Genomic DNA, 17,702 nt, shown 5'->3' with positions numbered 1-17,702 from the left:
CTGTAATGTGTGCTCACCTCAGTAAGCTACAGCTGGGTCTTGCAGTAACATCTCACAACGCAATGCAAGGCCCTGGTCTTCATCTTTCTTTCATTCAGGACAGGCTATTGGATAGCACAAATGGGTTTCAGTGCAGTCATGGACCTGCCATATCTATAACCATAATTTTAAATTAATTTGTGAACAAAAAGAGCAGCATCACTCCCCTCATTACAAATTACAGAAAAGTAAGACTTAAGTACTTTCATGAATAAGGACACTAATTATAATAAATGTATTAGAAATGATTTATAAATTAAATTTTTGTATATTTGTATCCATTGTGAAAAAACAATTTTTTTGTGGTTTAACTCTTCAAAACGCTAAGAACATTTTTCAGGGTTCTGTCTGTACTCTTCAGAGGTCGAAAGAGTTGCATGGCTGGAAAAGTTCAGGAAAATGATCTATCCTGTCTGGCTTTGTGGGAATTGCTCCTTGGCCACAGGAGCCACTTCTGCCATAGCTGCAGTCACAGACCATCCCGTGATTGGCAGTCGTGGCCACACATCATTTAGAGTTGCCCCCCTTCTGCGATATAAGTCTGCCACAAATGTGATGGACACCCTGTTTGTGCATGTATCAGAGCGTTTCTGCTGCTCTTCCTGTGGCGTTTACGACTGTGGGGTGGGATCAGCTCTGAAGCAAGTCCCAGTCTCTACACCATTCAATTGTTTTTATCTAGAGTGAGATAATTGCAGTGTGACACACATTGCACCATTTCAGTAATCACTGTTAAATATTATCAATGGTTTTATTGATAATAGCCACTGAGAGTAATCAATTCGGAGTTAATGCATACATCATTGTATTAGGAGAAATTCCACAAAGATCCAACTAAATGTGGAGCAGGATGAGGCCATTTGGCCCTTCAAGCCTGCTCCACCATTCATTGTGATCATGGCTGATCATCCAAGTCAATAGCCTAATCCCACCTTCCCCCCCCATATCCTATGGTCACCTCCACCCCAAAGTGCTATGTCTAACTTCTTCTTGAAAACATGTTATGGTGAGATCTATTTGATGGCTTTAGGACAATAAGACATTTATTGAAGTTCCACATCTGGGAGAAGAAAGCCCAGGCTTGTGGATAAATGACACATTAGTTAGTGTGATTTAAACAGCCTTGTCAATAGAAAGCATGAGACAATGGCAAATTAAGGTTTTGGGAAGGATTTGAAGAATATTGACACAAATAATCCCAGATTTAAATTTCTAACATTGTGAGGAAGGACTTAGAAACTTGTTTTCATTGAAAAGAAGATTGAAGGTTGCATGATCAAGGTGTTCAGAATGCCAAGAGACACAAATACTGATGAATGGAAGCCTGTAAACTACGAGCACAGAACGTAGGGGTTTGGATCTAAGTGGGATTATAGGTTGTACTGACAGAGTGAATAGGGTGGACTCAAAGATGTTTAGAGAAATTGAAATAAACTGCTTAGACACAATATAAAGGAAAATACACATTATTATTCGAGGTAACACATGGATATAATGGTACATTCCAATCCTATTTACAATAGCGAGACCGGTCCAAATTCTTATGCTGTGCGTTGTATGTCACTGTGGAGAAGCAGTTGGTTGCCTTACGGTCACATTCACAGATAAACATCTGACAGGGGTTATTTTTACCTGGAAGAGACAGGGGAAAATATCAGTGTTTCATTTGGAAACCACTTGAATGAATTGTCCTGGTTGGAGGGTGATGCTCCTGGGAGCTGGAACAGAAAGGAGTTTCCGCGCACAGTCCTTGCCGCTCCATGATGGATGCTTCCCCACAGGTGGAGTCGTCGCCCAGGGCACACCAGCTACAGGTACCAGTGACAGGCTCTGGCAGAAATCAATAAGCCTCTGATTTATCCCTTCTGCCTGATCCAGGTCCTTGCCCAAGGCTCCCCAACATCCCTCCTCTTAAGGAGGGACCTTTGCCTTGTTAGTCAACATAAAAAACAAAGGGGGGGGTGGGGGGAGTGCAAGCTCACCTCACTTCCCACTCACCCCCTGAGCTGGTCCCCATAACAGCGAGGGTGAATGGGGATTAAAATTGGCAGCCTGTCAGACATTCTGCCTACACCATAGAACAGCTGGCCTGGGTAGGTGGGCAAGGTTAGGAAGCCGGTTTTTGACAAACAAATTGAAGGAGGGAGAAGTAGCACACCATTTAGGTGGAGTTGTTTGCTCATCAAGGACACCTATCCCCACCAATATTAATACCTTATGTTCCTCCCCACCTGGTCTTCAAACCCCTCCCCTCCTCCTTCAGGCTGTCAGTCTGACCCCTGCCTAGAAGCCCGAGACTTTCCCAAGGTCAGGATCCATTGAGGTCCTTCATGGGTCTGCTTACAGTAAAAAGTCTGACAACACCAGAGATTACTGATTAGAACCTCTAAACTGTCTGTGCTTTATATGCTCTGTCTGAGGCCAGAACTCTCCATTCACCTGACGAAGGGGCTAACCCCGAAAGCTTGTGAGTATATTATCAAATAAATAGGTTGGACTAAAACCTGGTGTTGTCAGACTTTTTACTGTGTTTACGCCAGTCCAACGCCGGCATACCCACATCATGTCTGCTTACAGTCCCAGAAATGCCTGCCAGTGAGTTCAGGCATTCCTGGCACTGCAGGAGCTGCCAGCCAGTAAAGAAAGTTTTCTACAGATTAGAATTGACAGTACATTTGGAAGGCTCTGGCCTGTACTTACTGCTGCAGGTAATAGTGTTCTCAGAACAAGTATAACTGTAGCTTCTGGTGTAAGGATTGTCAAATATTGGCCAGCACGCCGACAGCTTCAGAGCATCGCCGTAACAGTTGTCATGGGTTTGACAGCACCTGTTAAGTCATGCAGAATGAGTCATTTAATCACTTCCGGTGTTTTAATGGGCAGATCACCTTAACAAAAAGCTGTCCCATCCAGCCATAGTGTAAGATTGGTCAGGTTATTTGAGTTAATGTGATTCACTAGGAGGGTTTCTGTATTTACACTGTACCTGTGTACAGTGTGGAGGTGGATTACAATGGGTTCTGTATTTACACTGTACCTGTGTACAGAGTGGAGGAGGATCACAGTGGGTTCTGTATTTACACTGTGTACAGAGTGGAGGAGGATCACAGTGGGTTCTGTATTTACACTGTACCTGTGTACAGAGTGGAGATGGATCACAGTGGGTTCTGTATTTACACTGTACCTGTGTACAGAATGGAGATGGATCACAGTGGGTTCTGTATTTACACTGTACCTGTGTACAGAGTGGAGGAGGATCACAGTGGGTTCTGTATTTACACTGTACCTGTGTACAGAGTGGCGATGGATCACAGTGGGTTCTGTATTTACACTGTGTACAGAGTGGAGGTGGATCACAGTGGGTTCTGTATTTACACTGTACCTGTGTACAGAGTGGAGATGGATCACAGTGGGTTCTGTATTTACACTGTACCTGTGTACAGAGTGGAGATGGATCACAGTGGGTTCTGTATTTACACTGTGTACAGAGTGGAGGTGGATCACAGTGGGTTCTGTATTTACACTGTGTACAGAGTGGAGATGGATCACGGTGGGTTCTGTATTTACACTGTACCTGTGTACAGAGTGGAGATGGATCACAGTGGGTTCTGTATTTACACTGTACCTGTGTACAGAGTGGAGATGGATCACAGTGGGTTCTGTATTTACACTGTGTACAGAGTGGAGGTGGATCACAGTGGGTTCTGTATTTACACTGTGTACAGAGTGGAGGTGGATCACAGTGGGTTCTGTATTTACACTGTACCTGTGTACAGAGTGGAGATGGATCACAGTGGGTTCTGTATTTACACTGTACCTGTGTACAGAGTGGAGATGGATCACAGTGGGTTCTGTGTTTACACTGTACCTGTGTACAGAGTGGAGATGGATCAAAGTGGGTTCTGTATTTACACTGTACCTGTGTACAGAGTGGAGATGGATCACAGTGGGTTCTGTATTTACACTGTACCTGTGTACAGAGTGGAGATGGATCACAGTGGGTTCTGTATTTACACTGTACCTGTGTACAGAGTGGAGATGGATCACAGTGGGTTCTGTATTTACACTGTACCTGTGTACAGAGTGGAGATGGATCACAGTGGGTTCTGTATTTACACTGTGTACAGAGTGGAGGTGGATCACAGTGGGTTCTGTATTTACACTGTGTACAGAGTGGAGATGGATCACGGTGGGTTCTGTATTTACACTGTACCTGTGTACAGAGTGGAGATGGATCACAGTGGGTTCTGTATTTACACTGTACCTGTGTACAGAGTGGAGATGGATCACAGTGGGTTCTGTATTTACACTGTGTACAGAGTGGAGGTGGATCACAGTGGGTTCTGTATTTACACTGTGTACAGAGTGGAGGTGGATCACAGTGGGTTCTGTATTTACACTGTACCTGTGTACAGAGTGGAGATGGATCACAGTGGGTTCTGTATTTACACTGTACCTGTGTACAGAGTGGAGATGGATCACAGTGGGTTCTGTGTTTACACTGTACCTGTGTACAGAGTGGAGATGGATCAAAGTGGGTTCTGTATTTACACTGTACCTGTGTACAGAGTGGAGATGGATCACAGTGGGTTCTGTATTTACACTGTACCTGTGTACAGAGTGGAGATGGATCACAGTGGGTTCTGTATTTACACTGTACCTGTGTACAGAGTGGAGATGGATCACAGTGGGTTCTGTATTTACATTGTACCTGTGTACAGAGTGGAGATGGATCACAGTGGGTTCTGTATTTACACTGTACCTGTGTACAGAGTGGAGATGGATCACAGTGGGTTCTGTATTTACACTGTACCTGTGTACAGATTGGAGGTGGATCACAGTGGGTTCTGTATTTACACTGTACCTGTGTACAGAGTGGAGATGGATCACAGTGAGTTCTGTATTTACACTGTGTACAGAGTGGAGATGGATCACAGTGGGTTCAGTATTTACACTGTACCTGTGTACAGAGTGGAGATGGATCACAGTGGGTTCAGTATTTACACTGTACCTGTGTACAGAGTGGAGATGGATCACAGTGGGTTCTGTATTTACACTGTACCTGTGTACAGAGTGGAGATGGATCACAGTGGGTTCAGTATTTGCACTGTACCTGTGTACAGAGTGGAGATGGATCACAGTGGTTTCTGTATTTACACTGTACCTGTGTACAGAGTGGAGGAAGATCACAGTGGGTTCTGTATTTACACTGTGTACAGAGTGGAGATGGATCACAGTGGGTTCTGTAGTTACACTGTGTACAGAGTGGAGGTGGATCACAGTGGGTTCAGTATTTACACTGTACCTGTGTACAGAGTGGAGATGGATCACAGTGGGTTCTGTATTTACACTGTACCTGTGTACAGAGTGGAGGTGGATCACAGTGGGTTCTGTATTTACACTGTACCTGTGTACAGAGTGGAGGTGGATCACAGTGGGTTCTGTATTTACACTGTACCTGTGTACAGAGTGGAGGTGGATCACAGTGGGTTCTGTATTTACACTGTGTACAGAGTGGAGATGGATCACAGTGGGTTCTGTATTTACACTGTACCTGTGTACAGAGTGGAGGAGGTTCACTGGGATGTTTTTTTTTGAGTCAAGATCTCCTGGAATTTTGGGGAGGATTGCTGAGGAATCTGCCACATTTTCCTGATAGTTGGTCCGTTTTATCTTTCCTGCTCTATCGGCAAGTCCCACTCCTTATTCTTGTATTTTTTTGCCACTCCCTGTAGAGTTCGTGTTGGTGTGTGTAGATGTAACTCACGCCAATATACAGCAGGATCAGTCGACTAACCCTTTCCTTGGGTGAGCGTTCTTGCTCAGGTCAGTGACTGGCTGAGAAATGTCATATCAAAAATATAGCTTCAAAATGTAGACAGTAGGCACCCCCCCCCCATTGCATTTTAAATCACCGGGTTTGTCTACATTTCAAGCTGGCGCTTGCTATAGTTTTGCTTGTCAGGGGGCTAAAGTTGCGACTCTGAACATTCTTGCTGTCGACCTACCTGTCCAGCTCATCCACCGGGTTCCCAGATCCCCCAAATCCACAGTAACAACCGTAATCACCGAAATCTAGCAAGGGATAACTGTTGGGAATGGTGCACAGAATCATCCCGTGGAACTGCCAGACAGCTTTGGCGAGCTGGGCACTGCTTGCAGTGACTAGACCAGAGGAGGGGAAAAAAAGAGTAGCAAAGTAGCAATTGAGTTCCAACGTGGTGAAATCGACAGCCAAAGCAAAACCTGCAGCATAAAGAACACCTCCTTACCTGCCATCAGAACCACAACAAGCAGCGAGAACATCTTACAAAATTAAAAAGACCAGAGATGCTGCAAATTCTCGGCAGGTCAGGCAGCGGACGTGAAGAGAGAAAATAGGGTCGAAGTTTCAAGTCGATGCGGTCTTTCCTTAGAATATCTGAATTTCCTTCCTGGATATGATTCTTGTCCAAATGTTCACGGTGCTCTCTACGTGTGGTTAGCCTTGATAAGTGATGAATTTTAGTTCCTGGGTTTGCCATGCCAACAGATAAAAAGGAGCCGACAAAAGAGAAATTTCCCTGTAATATGAGCTCTTTTATTTGGCTGAGCCAGTTCACACTTCATTCCTTGGTCCCTTGCCGAGGACCTGGGTGGGTAATTGTGATTCGGGATGTGCGGGGCGGGTTGGAGAATGTTGCCGTAGGAACATTACAATCCCTGCAAATGCAGACAACCATAACTTTAGAAAGATATTCGGGTTTCCAGTGGGTGACTAGAAGGATCACGTTAAGATTTGATGTTTCAAGACTTTTACTGTTATAAACAAATTAAAAGCAGCATCGTCTAAACACTATTCAATAGATAACTTATACCCCAAGTTACAGAAAAGATATCCCACTTAACTCTTAAAATGACAGAACAGAACCCACTCCCCCCCATGGTTATACTTTATTCTCTGCCTAAAGTGGACACTTCATTCTCCAGAAACCTATTCTCAGCTCCTATTTTATTTTTCTAGCGTGATAACTTCTAATCCCTAAACTGATTTTCATAGTGAGGTATGAATTGAAGATTCTTCCCTCCAGCCAAGCTAGGCAAATTTTGCAATCTTGTTTAAATCCCCATGAACTCGGTTGGTTCAGTCTGAGCATGAACTCCCACCCACATTTCACATGGTGACCAAAAGAACCAACACTTTTCCTGCTCACGATGCAAAACTAGCTTCTTCTCGCTTTCTGCTCCTTCTGTCCCAGATTCTTGCAGACTGGCCTTAACAAAGCCCAAAGTGAACCACACTGGCCTTGTGTCCAGATAAAATGCTGATTAACTCGCTTCTAGACCCATAACTCCATTCTATCTTGGAATTATACAGAAAGTTCAAAGCATAATTGTTCACAAAATCTGACATTTCTAACACCTCCCTGTGATTTAGAGACTAATAGTAGGAAAGTGGTGTTGTCACTGGACTAGTAACCCAGAGGTCTTGGGCAATGCTCTGGGGACCCTGACTGGAATCCGACCCTGGCAGATGATGAAATTTGAATTCAATAAAAATCTGGAATTAAAAGTTGAATAATGACTTACCAAAGTTTGTAAAAGTCCATCTGATTCACTAACATCCTTTAGGGAAGGAATTTATCTACATGTGACTCCGGACCCACAGCAATGTGGTTGACTCTTAAATGGCCTCGCAAGCCATTCTGTTTTTTGAAAAATCTGTCCATGATCCTCATCACTCCTTCGTTTTACTTTGTATTTGTAGCAGTCGATCTCAGCTTGCCCGGGTTAAGCATCTGCTGCTGACCACCACAATGAATGAGGCCATGAGTGGATTTGACTGTCAGCCCACCCATCCCTACAACCTATGTCAACAGCCAAATCTCAGCCCTCAGTTCCCCATGTGCAGCTACAGGAGTTGACTGATGCATCAACTCCAAAGGGAAAGACAGGAACCGCAGGGGAGAATCAACGTTCCACATCACAACTTTAACAAAAATCCTTCATTCAGGAGCAACAACCCATTCCCACAGGAAAATGTCAGAATATTCCACTCATTTTACATTCTGGAATTTGAAGGTTCCCAGCTGTAAACGTGATATAATGCCAATACGTTTCTTGCACAATAATTCATTTTAGTTCACCTTCCATTAAAGTACACGGTTATAGTTCACATCATCAATATCATTCATCATATCCAGAAAGAAAGACATACATTTAATTATTTTCATGGTCACCAATCACTTAAAATAGCCAATGAAATATTTTGTGAGGTGTAATCACTGTCGTAGGAAATATGGCAACAAACATACAAGCAGCAATCCTCCACAAACAGCAATGTGACGGTGATCAAATAATGGGTTTTTGTGATGCTGTTTGAGGTATAAATGTTGTCCCGAATGCCCTGACCCATCCTTCAGATTAACATCAAGGGATTGACGAAAGACACAAGACAGTTAGACATGGACAGAGCATGTTGTTGGGATATTAAGGGTCAGCAGAATTGGCAGGGCTGGTAGTTGTGGTGACTGCAGCACGTGACAAATCTGGAATACACCATAATCTCAAACAAGCAAGCCCGCAGTAAAGCGTCTGCAGCTTCAGCTCCAAGCTGGAGTCCGCGTTGCAGACATACTGGGGAAATTGGGGACAGTGACTCAAACATTTTGTTCCAGGAGGGAGTCACTTTCCTTGGGTTCGGCATAACCTTTGAGTTGGTCAATTGCCAGGAATAAGAGGCTGTGACTGTGAATCAGGCAGGTATGGGGAACCAGCACGTCATGATGGAGAAGTTTCAACAGGCAGAAGGTGCAAGTCACCTATGTGCACGAGGAGGACTGCAAGGTGAATGAGCAAACTGGCCTGGGCACCATGGTGAATGCCATTCAAGTGGAAGGAGCAAAGGGGAATGTGGTAGTGATAGGAGACAGCGCAGTCGGGGGGCTGATGCTGTTCTCTGCAGCCGGAGACTCAGGTTCGAATCCCACCATAGCAGATGGTGACATTTGAATGCAATAAAAATCTGGAATTAAAAGCTTAATGGTGACCAAACTATTGTTGATTGTCATAAAAACCCTTTGGTTCACTAATGTCCTTTGAGGAAGTAAATCTGCTGTCCTTACCTTGTCTGATCTACATGTGACCCCAGAGCCACAGCGATGATTTTCAACTCAAAGTGGTTAGGAAACCACTCAGTCCAAGGGCAGTCAGGGATGGGAAATAAATGTTAGCCCTGCCAGTGACATGTATGTCTCATGAATGAGTAACAGCACAGCCACCACCAGCAGCATTGAAGATTGTGTTCCCTGCCCAGTGCCAGGGTTACACACATTTCCCCGTGGCTGGAGAGCATCTCGGAGAGGAGGAGGAGGAACCAATTGTCATGGTTCATCTGGGAACCAATGACACAGGCAGAACATCAGTCTAAGAATTGAGCACTAAATTGACAAGCAGAATTTCAAAGCTAATCATCTCTGGCTAGTGTCCTGAGCCATATGGCAATTGGCATAGGATCATGCAGAATGGAGAATTACAGGTGTGGTGTGGGAAGGAGGGATTGCAATTCAATGGGGCATTGGCATCAATATTCAGGGGAAAATGAGCTTTTCCTGTGGAACGGACTATGAGCCGGAACCAGAATCCTGGCCAAATGTATAACCAAGGTCTGTGGGCAGGGCTTTAAACTAATGGGGCGGGGTGGGGGGGCACTCAGGTGAAGGGAGACATAGAAATCCAACGAGAAAGGTCAAAGCATCAGAACACTATAATAATGTGGATAAACACAAGCAGAACGAGACAGGAAGGGACAGAGTTTTAACAAAAATTATACATCAGCAGATAGATATTGTAGGGAATAGAAGTTAAACAATGAAATCAAAGGTTCTTTATTTGGATGCATGAAGCGCCTACAATAAAATAGATAAACTAGTGGCACAAATAGAGATAAATTATTTAGATTTACTGGGGTTACAGAGACAAGGTTACAAGATGATCAAGGCAGGGATAAGAGGATGTGACTGCGAATCAGGGAGGTAGAATCAAGATAGGTGGAACTTAGGAATAGCAAGAGTCATGAAACACTGATGAGTAGTTTATAAGTCCCTAACAATAGATATATGGACAGAGCATTAAACAAGTATTGCAGCTTGTAATAAAGGAAGCATAAATAATTCTGTGTTGTGGGGAGGGCAGTTTTAATCTTCATTTAGACAGGGACAATGAAATTGGCAACAGTAATATAGAAAGTGAGATTGTAGAATGTTTGTGACAGTTTCTTGGAGCAGTGGCTTGTAGAACTGACTTAAGGATAAAATTATCTTCGATCTAGTGTCCTGTACTGAAGCAGGATTCAATTAATAATGTTATAAGTAAAAGATCCAGTGGGAAATAGTGATCATAATACCATACAAATCCATGTTAAATTTGAAAAGTCACATATTCCAATTGCAAACAAGAATCTTAAAGCCAATTACAGAGCCTAAGAGAGAGAGAACTGGCTATGGGTAATAAATCATTTTAAGGTATGGAGGTAAATGAACAACGGGAAACATTTAAAGAATCTGAAAATGTTCCACAAAAATACATCACAAAAAACAAAAACTGGTAGAGAAGAATCCATCCGTGGCTTAGGAAGTTAGATTGTCTGAGATTAAAAAGAGATTTACAATGTTGCTAAAAACAGGAGCAAGACAAAGTTTATAAACCAGCAGAGGGCCACGAAAAAAGTTGATACAAGCTTCATAACAGAAATATAAAGTAACCTAGTGGCTAAAAAAGTGAGGAAATTAAGGAGATTGCTATTAGCAGTGAACTCAAGAGGAGAAAGAACATGATAAATTAAGATAGGGCAGCCCAGTGGTACAGTGGTTAGCACTGCTGTCTCACAGCACCAGGGACCTGGATTCAATTCGCGATTTGGGTCACTGTCTGTGTGGAGTTTGCACATTGTCTGCATGGGATTCCTCCGGGTGCTTCAGTTTCCTCCCACAGTCCAAAAAACATGCTGGTTAAGTGCACTGACCATGCTAAATTCTCCCTCAGTGTATCCAAACAGGTGCTGGAGTGTGGCGACTAGGGGATTTTCACAGTAACTTCATTACAGCGTTAATGTAAGCCTACTTGATACACCAATAAATGAACTTTAAAAAATTAACTTTAAAACTTTAGAAGTTGAAATGACCGAGGATGGGGGAAGAAAGCAGCGCAGATATTTTGGTGAGAAATATTTGTGGTATTGGACAGGCAGTAGAAGACTAGGGATTTGAATGAGAAGTGAGGGGGTGGATAAAGATGAGATGCTGAGAGTTCTGGAGGAGTAAGGGGAGAGACCGGGTTGTGATCTCACAAGAGCCAGATTGGCAACGTGACAGTCTGGGAGGAAGACATAGCCAGGTGAGGAGATTTCATTTAGAGGGAAGGTGTCATTCCCACTCGTCGTCAAGACCACGATGGCATGTAATCATCCGCAGTAACCTAATGGATGGCAAGGGGCTTGTTCACAAGTTATTGAGCATTTTGGTGCAAGATGTGGAAAGGTGATCCACTGACAGAGTCCACCAGATCATCACTGGGGAGGGAAAGTTGGACACAGGAGATCAGTACCCCTCCTCCCCTTCCCCCCGCTCCACTCTGCAGCCAGCGTACTGGGCAGGAGAATCTATGAGAGAATAAGATGGGGAAAAAATGTTGCTGCTCGTAAGAAGGCAGCATTTGCTACCTTCAGCGAATGTGAACAGAGGCACAGAGGGAAACTGCAGACTGCCTGTCCAATATAGTAAACATTTCTCACCAAAACATCTGCACTGCTTTCTTCCCCCATCCTCAGTCGTGTCAACTTCTAAAGCTTAAAGTTTGAAAGTTAATTTTTAAGTTTATTTAATAGTGTCACAAGTAGGCTTATATTAACACTGCAATGAAGTTACTGTGAAAGTGCAGGCTCATTTCAGAGGCAGTCAAGCCTGGGATAGCAGAGAGAGGTCGCGAAGTAGTGAATGGATGAGGTAGAAATTTAGGAAGGCAGTGTACGCAACAGGGGAGAGAGGAAAGGAAAGAGCAACAGGAGAAATGAGTTTTGAAGAGGTAAAGTCAAAAGTTAAAAAAAGGAAATAAAGGGGGGGCAGTGGAAGGAATGGGCATTAGCTAAATGTGCAAATGAAGAGAGATGGAAAATTCCAGTTACATCGGCTTTCCTATGGAGTAAATATGAAAACATACGTCCTGTTGTAAATGGGGAATACAGGGAAGACAACAGGAGCACAAAACTGGAGTCATGAGATTCCAGGATGGGATAAAATTGATTGGTGAGTTTGGAAAGTTCAACAGGTGTGGCTGGCAAATAAAATCCAGAGGCTGTTTGAAGGGTAAGAGTATCAGATGGAGATATTTAGGTGGGAGCGGAGTTTCAGGAGTTGTGTAGAATCTATCACGGGGCAGAAAAATAGTGAGAAAGGATGGACGTAACCCTCAGACCCAGAAGCAGCAGGGAAAGGTTCAGCAGCAGGAATATCCAGCCAAATACTGATCTAGAGCGAATGAATCAGTGGCAAGAGTGGCCAATCCCAAGGTCAGCAGCAGTGGGGGAGGGGATGGCAACTGATCAAAGATCAGTTAGAAGCAACAAATCCACAGATTACAGACAGTAGCTGGGTGTGCCTTCAGTGCTATAATGTAATATTGAAATCCAGAAAAATACAGGAACTTGGAAACCAAATTTGAGAGAGGCATAGAGCAGGCATAGTTGTGGAATGGGTAATGATGGTTAACTTATAGTTAAAATACACCACCATTAGAGTGAGAGAACTTTAAATAGTGGAAGAGATTGGGGCACAAGGACAGAGGATGGTCAGAAAGGCAGACTGTAAGGAGCTTCATCAACAGCCATAGAATCATAGAACCCTACAATGCAGAAAGAGGCCCTTCGGCCCATTGAGTCTGCACCGAACACAATCCCACCCAGGTCCTACCCCCATATCCCTACATATTATACCCACTAATCTGTCTAAACTATGCATCCCTGGACACTAAGGGGCAATTTCTTAGCATGGCCAATCAACCTAACCTGCACATCTTTGAACTGTGGAAGGAAACCAGAGCAGCCGGAGGAAACCCACGCAGACACGAGGAGAACGTGCAAACTCCACACAGACAGTGACCCAAGCTGGGTATCAAACCCAGGGCCCTGGAGCTGTGAAGCAGCAGTGCTAACCACTGTGCTACCGTGCCACCCAGTTCTGCCACATCTAGTCTTAAATGATGGTGGACAATTAAACAATTCACTGGAGGAGAAGGTTCCACAAATAACCCCAGTGATGGAGGAGCCTAGTACATCAGCGCAAAGATAAGGCTGAAGCATTCACAGCAATCTTCAGCCAGAATTGCCAAGTGGATGATCCATCTCAGCCTCCTCCAGTGGTCCCCAGCATCTTAGATGTCAGTCTCCAGCCAATTCGATTCACTCCATATGATATCAAGAAGGCACTGGATCCTGCAAAGGCTATGAGTCCTGATAATATTCTTGCAATAGTACCTCAGCCTTGTGCTCCAGAACATGTCACATTCCTAGCCCAGGTGTTCCAGTACAAACTGGCATCTACCCATCAATGTGGAAAAATGCCCAGGTATGTCCTGTATACACAAAACAGGACAAATCCAATCTGGCCAATTACCACCCAATAAGTCGGCTCTCGGTCTTCAGTAAAATGATGGAAGAGGTCATCAACAGTGCTATCAAGCAGGAAAACCCTCCACTGGTTGGAGTCATATCTGGTACAAAGGAGAATGGTTGTGGTGGTTGGAGGGTCAGTCTCTCAGCTCCAGGACATCACTGCAGGAGTTCCTCAGGGTAGTGTCCTAGGCCCAACCATCTTCAGCTACTTCATCACAGACCTTCCTTCCATTATAAATTCAGAAGTGAGGATGTTCACTGATGACTGCACAAATGTTTAGTATCATTTGCAATTCCTCAGATACCGAAGGAGTCTATGTCCAAATGCAGCAAGACCTAGACAATATCCAAGCTTGGACTGACAAGTAGCAAGTAACATTTGCACCACACAGGTGCCAGGCAATGACCATCTCCAACAAGAGAATCTAACTATCACCCCTTGACATTCAATGCTGTTACCATTGCTGAATTCCCCACTATCAACAACCTGAAGGTTACCATTCACCAGGAGCTGAACTGGATCAGCCACAAATAGTATGGCTACCAGAGCAGGTCAACCCTAGGAATCCTGTGGCAAGTAACTCACATCCTGACCCCCTAAAACCTATCCACCAACTACAAGACACCAGTCAGGAGTGTGATGGAATACTCTCCAGTTGTCTGGATGAGTGCAGCTCCAACAACACTCGAAGCTCAACACCATCCAGGACAAAGCAGATGCTTGATTGTAAATCCTTCCCTTCATCTCTCTGATGAACAGTGGCAGCCAAGTATACTATCTACAAGGTTCACGGCAGGAACTCATCAAGGTTTTTTAAGGAGTACCAACCAAATCCATATCCACTACCATCTAGAAGGACAAGAGCAGCAGATACATGGAAACACCACCACCTGGAGGTTCCCCTCCAAGCCACTCACCACTTTAACTTGGCAAATGTATCACCATTCCTTCAGTCACTGGGTCAAAATCTTGGAACTCCCTCCCTAACAGCACTGTGAGTGTACCTACACCTCTGGGACAACAGTGGTTCAAGGCAGCTCACCATCACCATCCTCTCAAGGAATGGATAATAGAAATGCTCGACTAGCCAGCGACAGCCAAAATAAAAATGGCCATGGGTCAGAACAGGAGAGAGAACAGTAATGAGACAAGGGTTATGTGGGTGTTGGTGTGGGTGCTGTTTCTGAAAGAGGCTCCTGGAGTTTGGACACGGTGGTACAAGTACAACTCAAAACTATGTATAAACAGTAGAAGGATTAGAAATTCACATTTATAGAGCACATTTCACAACCTCAGGACATGCAGAAGTATTTCACAGCAAAGTGTAGTCACTTGTTAGAAAGATAAGCTCAAGAGACAATCACTCCCCCAAACAACAATCAGATAAACTGGAGGAGTTGGAGGCTTGAGGAGTGAATGCTGACTAGAAATCATGAGAACTCACCTGCTTTACAAAAACAGGAACTTCTCTTGACACCTGCCTGGATAGATCAGTTTAATACTTCATCTCAAAGATCTCTGTGCATCACTCCCCCAACACGTACCAGCCTCGATTGTTTTAACAAGCTCTGGAGGGGGTAGTCTGGTATTAGCTCCTATCATTGCAGATATCCTTAAAACTGCACCTGCCTTTTAGCTGTGAAATCAGCAGAATGCCCCGATTCACGGATTAGAAAGGGAGGTTGCTTTTGGGTGGGTGGGACCTTACTGGGAGGGTAGGGGGGGGAGCGAATTTAGTTTTGCACAGAATTTCCTTCAGAGGTCCCAGGAGAGCAATGACATGTCTGAACAGGTCAGAGGATTACAGAATCCCGACAGTGCAGAAGGAGGCCATTTGGCCCATCCAGTCTACACCGATTCTCCAAAAGAGCACTTTACCCAGGCTCACCACTTTACCCAGGCTCACCACTTTACCCTATCCTTGCAGTCCTACGCATTTAACACGGCCAATCCACCTAACCTGCACATCTTTGGAGCCTGAGAGGAATCCAGGGCACCCGGAGGAAACCCACACAGACACAGAGAGAAACTTCACACAGTCACCCAAGACCAGAAATGAACCCAGGTCACTGGCACTGGGAGGCAGCAATGCTAACCACTGTGCCACCCTTTCACTGCAGGTTGTCAAACTAACACACACTTGAATATGAAGAATAAGCTGAGGCAATATTCTGGAATATATTTTATTTAAAATGATTTTCAGGTGATTTGTATTTGTAACCTATGGTTATTAAGCTGTTAGTATTAAATCTACCCTGGGATAGGAGCAGCTTTCTACCAGAGTGTTAGGGCTTCTTTCAACATCACCATGAACTTGTTTTGCAGAAACATTCCTGAGAGTAGCCAGCAGTCTAAGGGTTAATGCTGAGATGCAAGGTCCCAGTCTTGAAGGGTGTCACATTGATTGACCCTGAAACAGGCCTCAGCAAGTCTGGAAATCCAGCCACTGCTAGGGTTTCAGAGTCAAATAAACAATTCACGGGGCCCAAACCCATCCAACACCACCAAACACTGGGGGAACACAAGGCTACTCACCTCACAGGCAACCTCTCCTAATAGGAGCATGAGTGAGGAGCTGGGGCTGCCATGGCTGCCTTCCCTTGCCAATCTCAAATACAGTCCACGGACTTCCTGTTTGTTAATGCGCACCTGAACACTGGGCAAAGACAGGGCCACACCTGGTATGGTTCAGTTGTGAAGGTCTCCATGGTCAGATAATCTGCCAGCTCCACCGGTGAATAATGACCAGTGAGATGAATTACTGTCCAAAGTGTGTACATCCAACCAAAATTCTGTTTGAAGCCTCAAAGATGACGCTACTGTCAAGAAGGACAAGGACCATAGACGCATGGGAACACCACCACCTGGAGTCACACACCATCCTGATTTGGAAATATATCGCTGTTCCTGGGTCAAAATCCTGGAAGTCCCTAACAGCACTGTGGGTGTACCTGCACCACAGGGAGGGTGGCACAGTGGTTAGCACTGCTTACCTCAGCGCCAGGGACCTGGATTTGATTCCCAGCTGTATGGAGTCTGCATGTTCTCCACGTGTCTGTGTGGGTTTCCTCTGGGTGCTCCAGTTTCCTTCCATTGTTTGAAAAACGTGTTGGTTAAGTGCATTGGCTATGCTAAATTCACCCTGTGTACCTGAACAGGCGCCAGTGTGCGATGACAAGGGAATTTTCACAGTAACTTCATTGCAGTGTTAGTGTTAGTCTACCTGTGACAATAATAAACAAAGTTTAAATCTTGGCAGTTCAAGAAGGCAGCTCACCAGCACCTTCGAGGGCACTTTGAGATGATATAAATGCAAACACAGCCAGCGACACACACATCCTGTGATAGAATATAAAAACCACAGAAGTGGAAGCAAAGGATCAGAAAGACAAAAGTAAATTTTTTTTCCACACCTCAGACTAACAACTGTTTAATTATAAATCAAGTGAAGTAACTCCACTGAGCTACTCCATTAAGTTGTCAGGATGGCCGAGTGGTCTGAGGTACCAGACTCAATGAGTGTGATTCCTTGCCTTGTGTAAGTTTGGTGAATTCTGGTCCCTTTCTAAGGGCGTGGGTTCAAATCCCACTCCTGACATTTCCATTTAGTGCGGGGCATGGTCACAGTGGTTCATACTGCTGGATCCAAGTTCAATTCTGGTCTCTAGTCACTGTCTATGTGGAGTTTGCACGTTCTCCCTGTGTCTGCATGGGTTTCCTCCCAGTGCTCCAGTTTCTTCCCATACTCCAAAGATGTGCGGGTTAGGTGGATTTGCCATGCTAAATTGCCCCTTAGTGATTGGGGGGATTAGCAACGTAAATATATCAAAGTTACGGGGTAGATATATGGAAGTTGTGGGGATAGGGCCTAGGTGGGATTGTGGTTGTTGTGGACTTGATGGGCTGAATGGCCTCCTTCTGCACTGTAGGGATTCTGTGCAGCCGTCTCAAACAATGAGATATTGCCAGGCTCTGGTTAATACAAACTCATAGCTCAGTCAAACGAAGATGAGATAT

At 44.5% G+C, this 17,702-nt stretch overlaps 1 protein-coding gene and 1 non-coding gene across 2 annotated transcripts; one reads left to right on the top strand and one right to left on the bottom strand.

Annotated features, from left to right (window-relative positions):
- Positions 1–1,489: 1,489 nt before the first annotated feature.
- pla2g1b (phospholipase A2, group IB (pancreas)) lies at positions 1,490–6,534 on the bottom strand. The gene is made up of 4 exons (XM_080208710.1): positions 6,312–6,534; positions 6,048–6,204; positions 2,740–2,867; positions 1,490–1,671 (listed from the first exon to the last, which is right to left on the bottom strand). Exons 1-4 carry the CDS (start codon positions 6,343–6,345, stop codon positions 1,550–1,552), a joined length of 441 nt encoding a protein of 146 aa, XP_080064836.1. The 5' UTR covers positions 6,346–6,534; the 3' UTR covers positions 1,490–1,549.
- A 10,630-nt stretch (positions 6,535–17,164) lies between these two features.
- trnal-caa (transfer RNA leucine (anticodon CAA)) lies at positions 17,165–17,283 on the top strand. Its single transcript has 2 exons — positions 17,165–17,202; positions 17,238–17,283. It is a non-coding gene; the product is annotated as a tRNA-Leu (tRNA).
- Positions 17,284–17,702: the final 419 nt, after the last annotated feature.

This window comes from Carcharhinus amblyrhynchos, chromosome 20, assembly GCF_965287045.1.
Source record: "Carcharhinus amblyrhynchos chromosome 20, sCarAmb.v2.hapA, whole genome shotgun sequence".
Classification (NCBI taxonomy): Eukaryota; Metazoa; Chordata; class Chondrichthyes; order Carcharhiniformes; family Carcharhinidae; genus Carcharhinus; species Carcharhinus amblyrhynchos.
The sequence above is the reverse complement of the archived record's forward strand: the minus strand, read 5'-3'. Positions and strand labels throughout refer to the sequence as shown.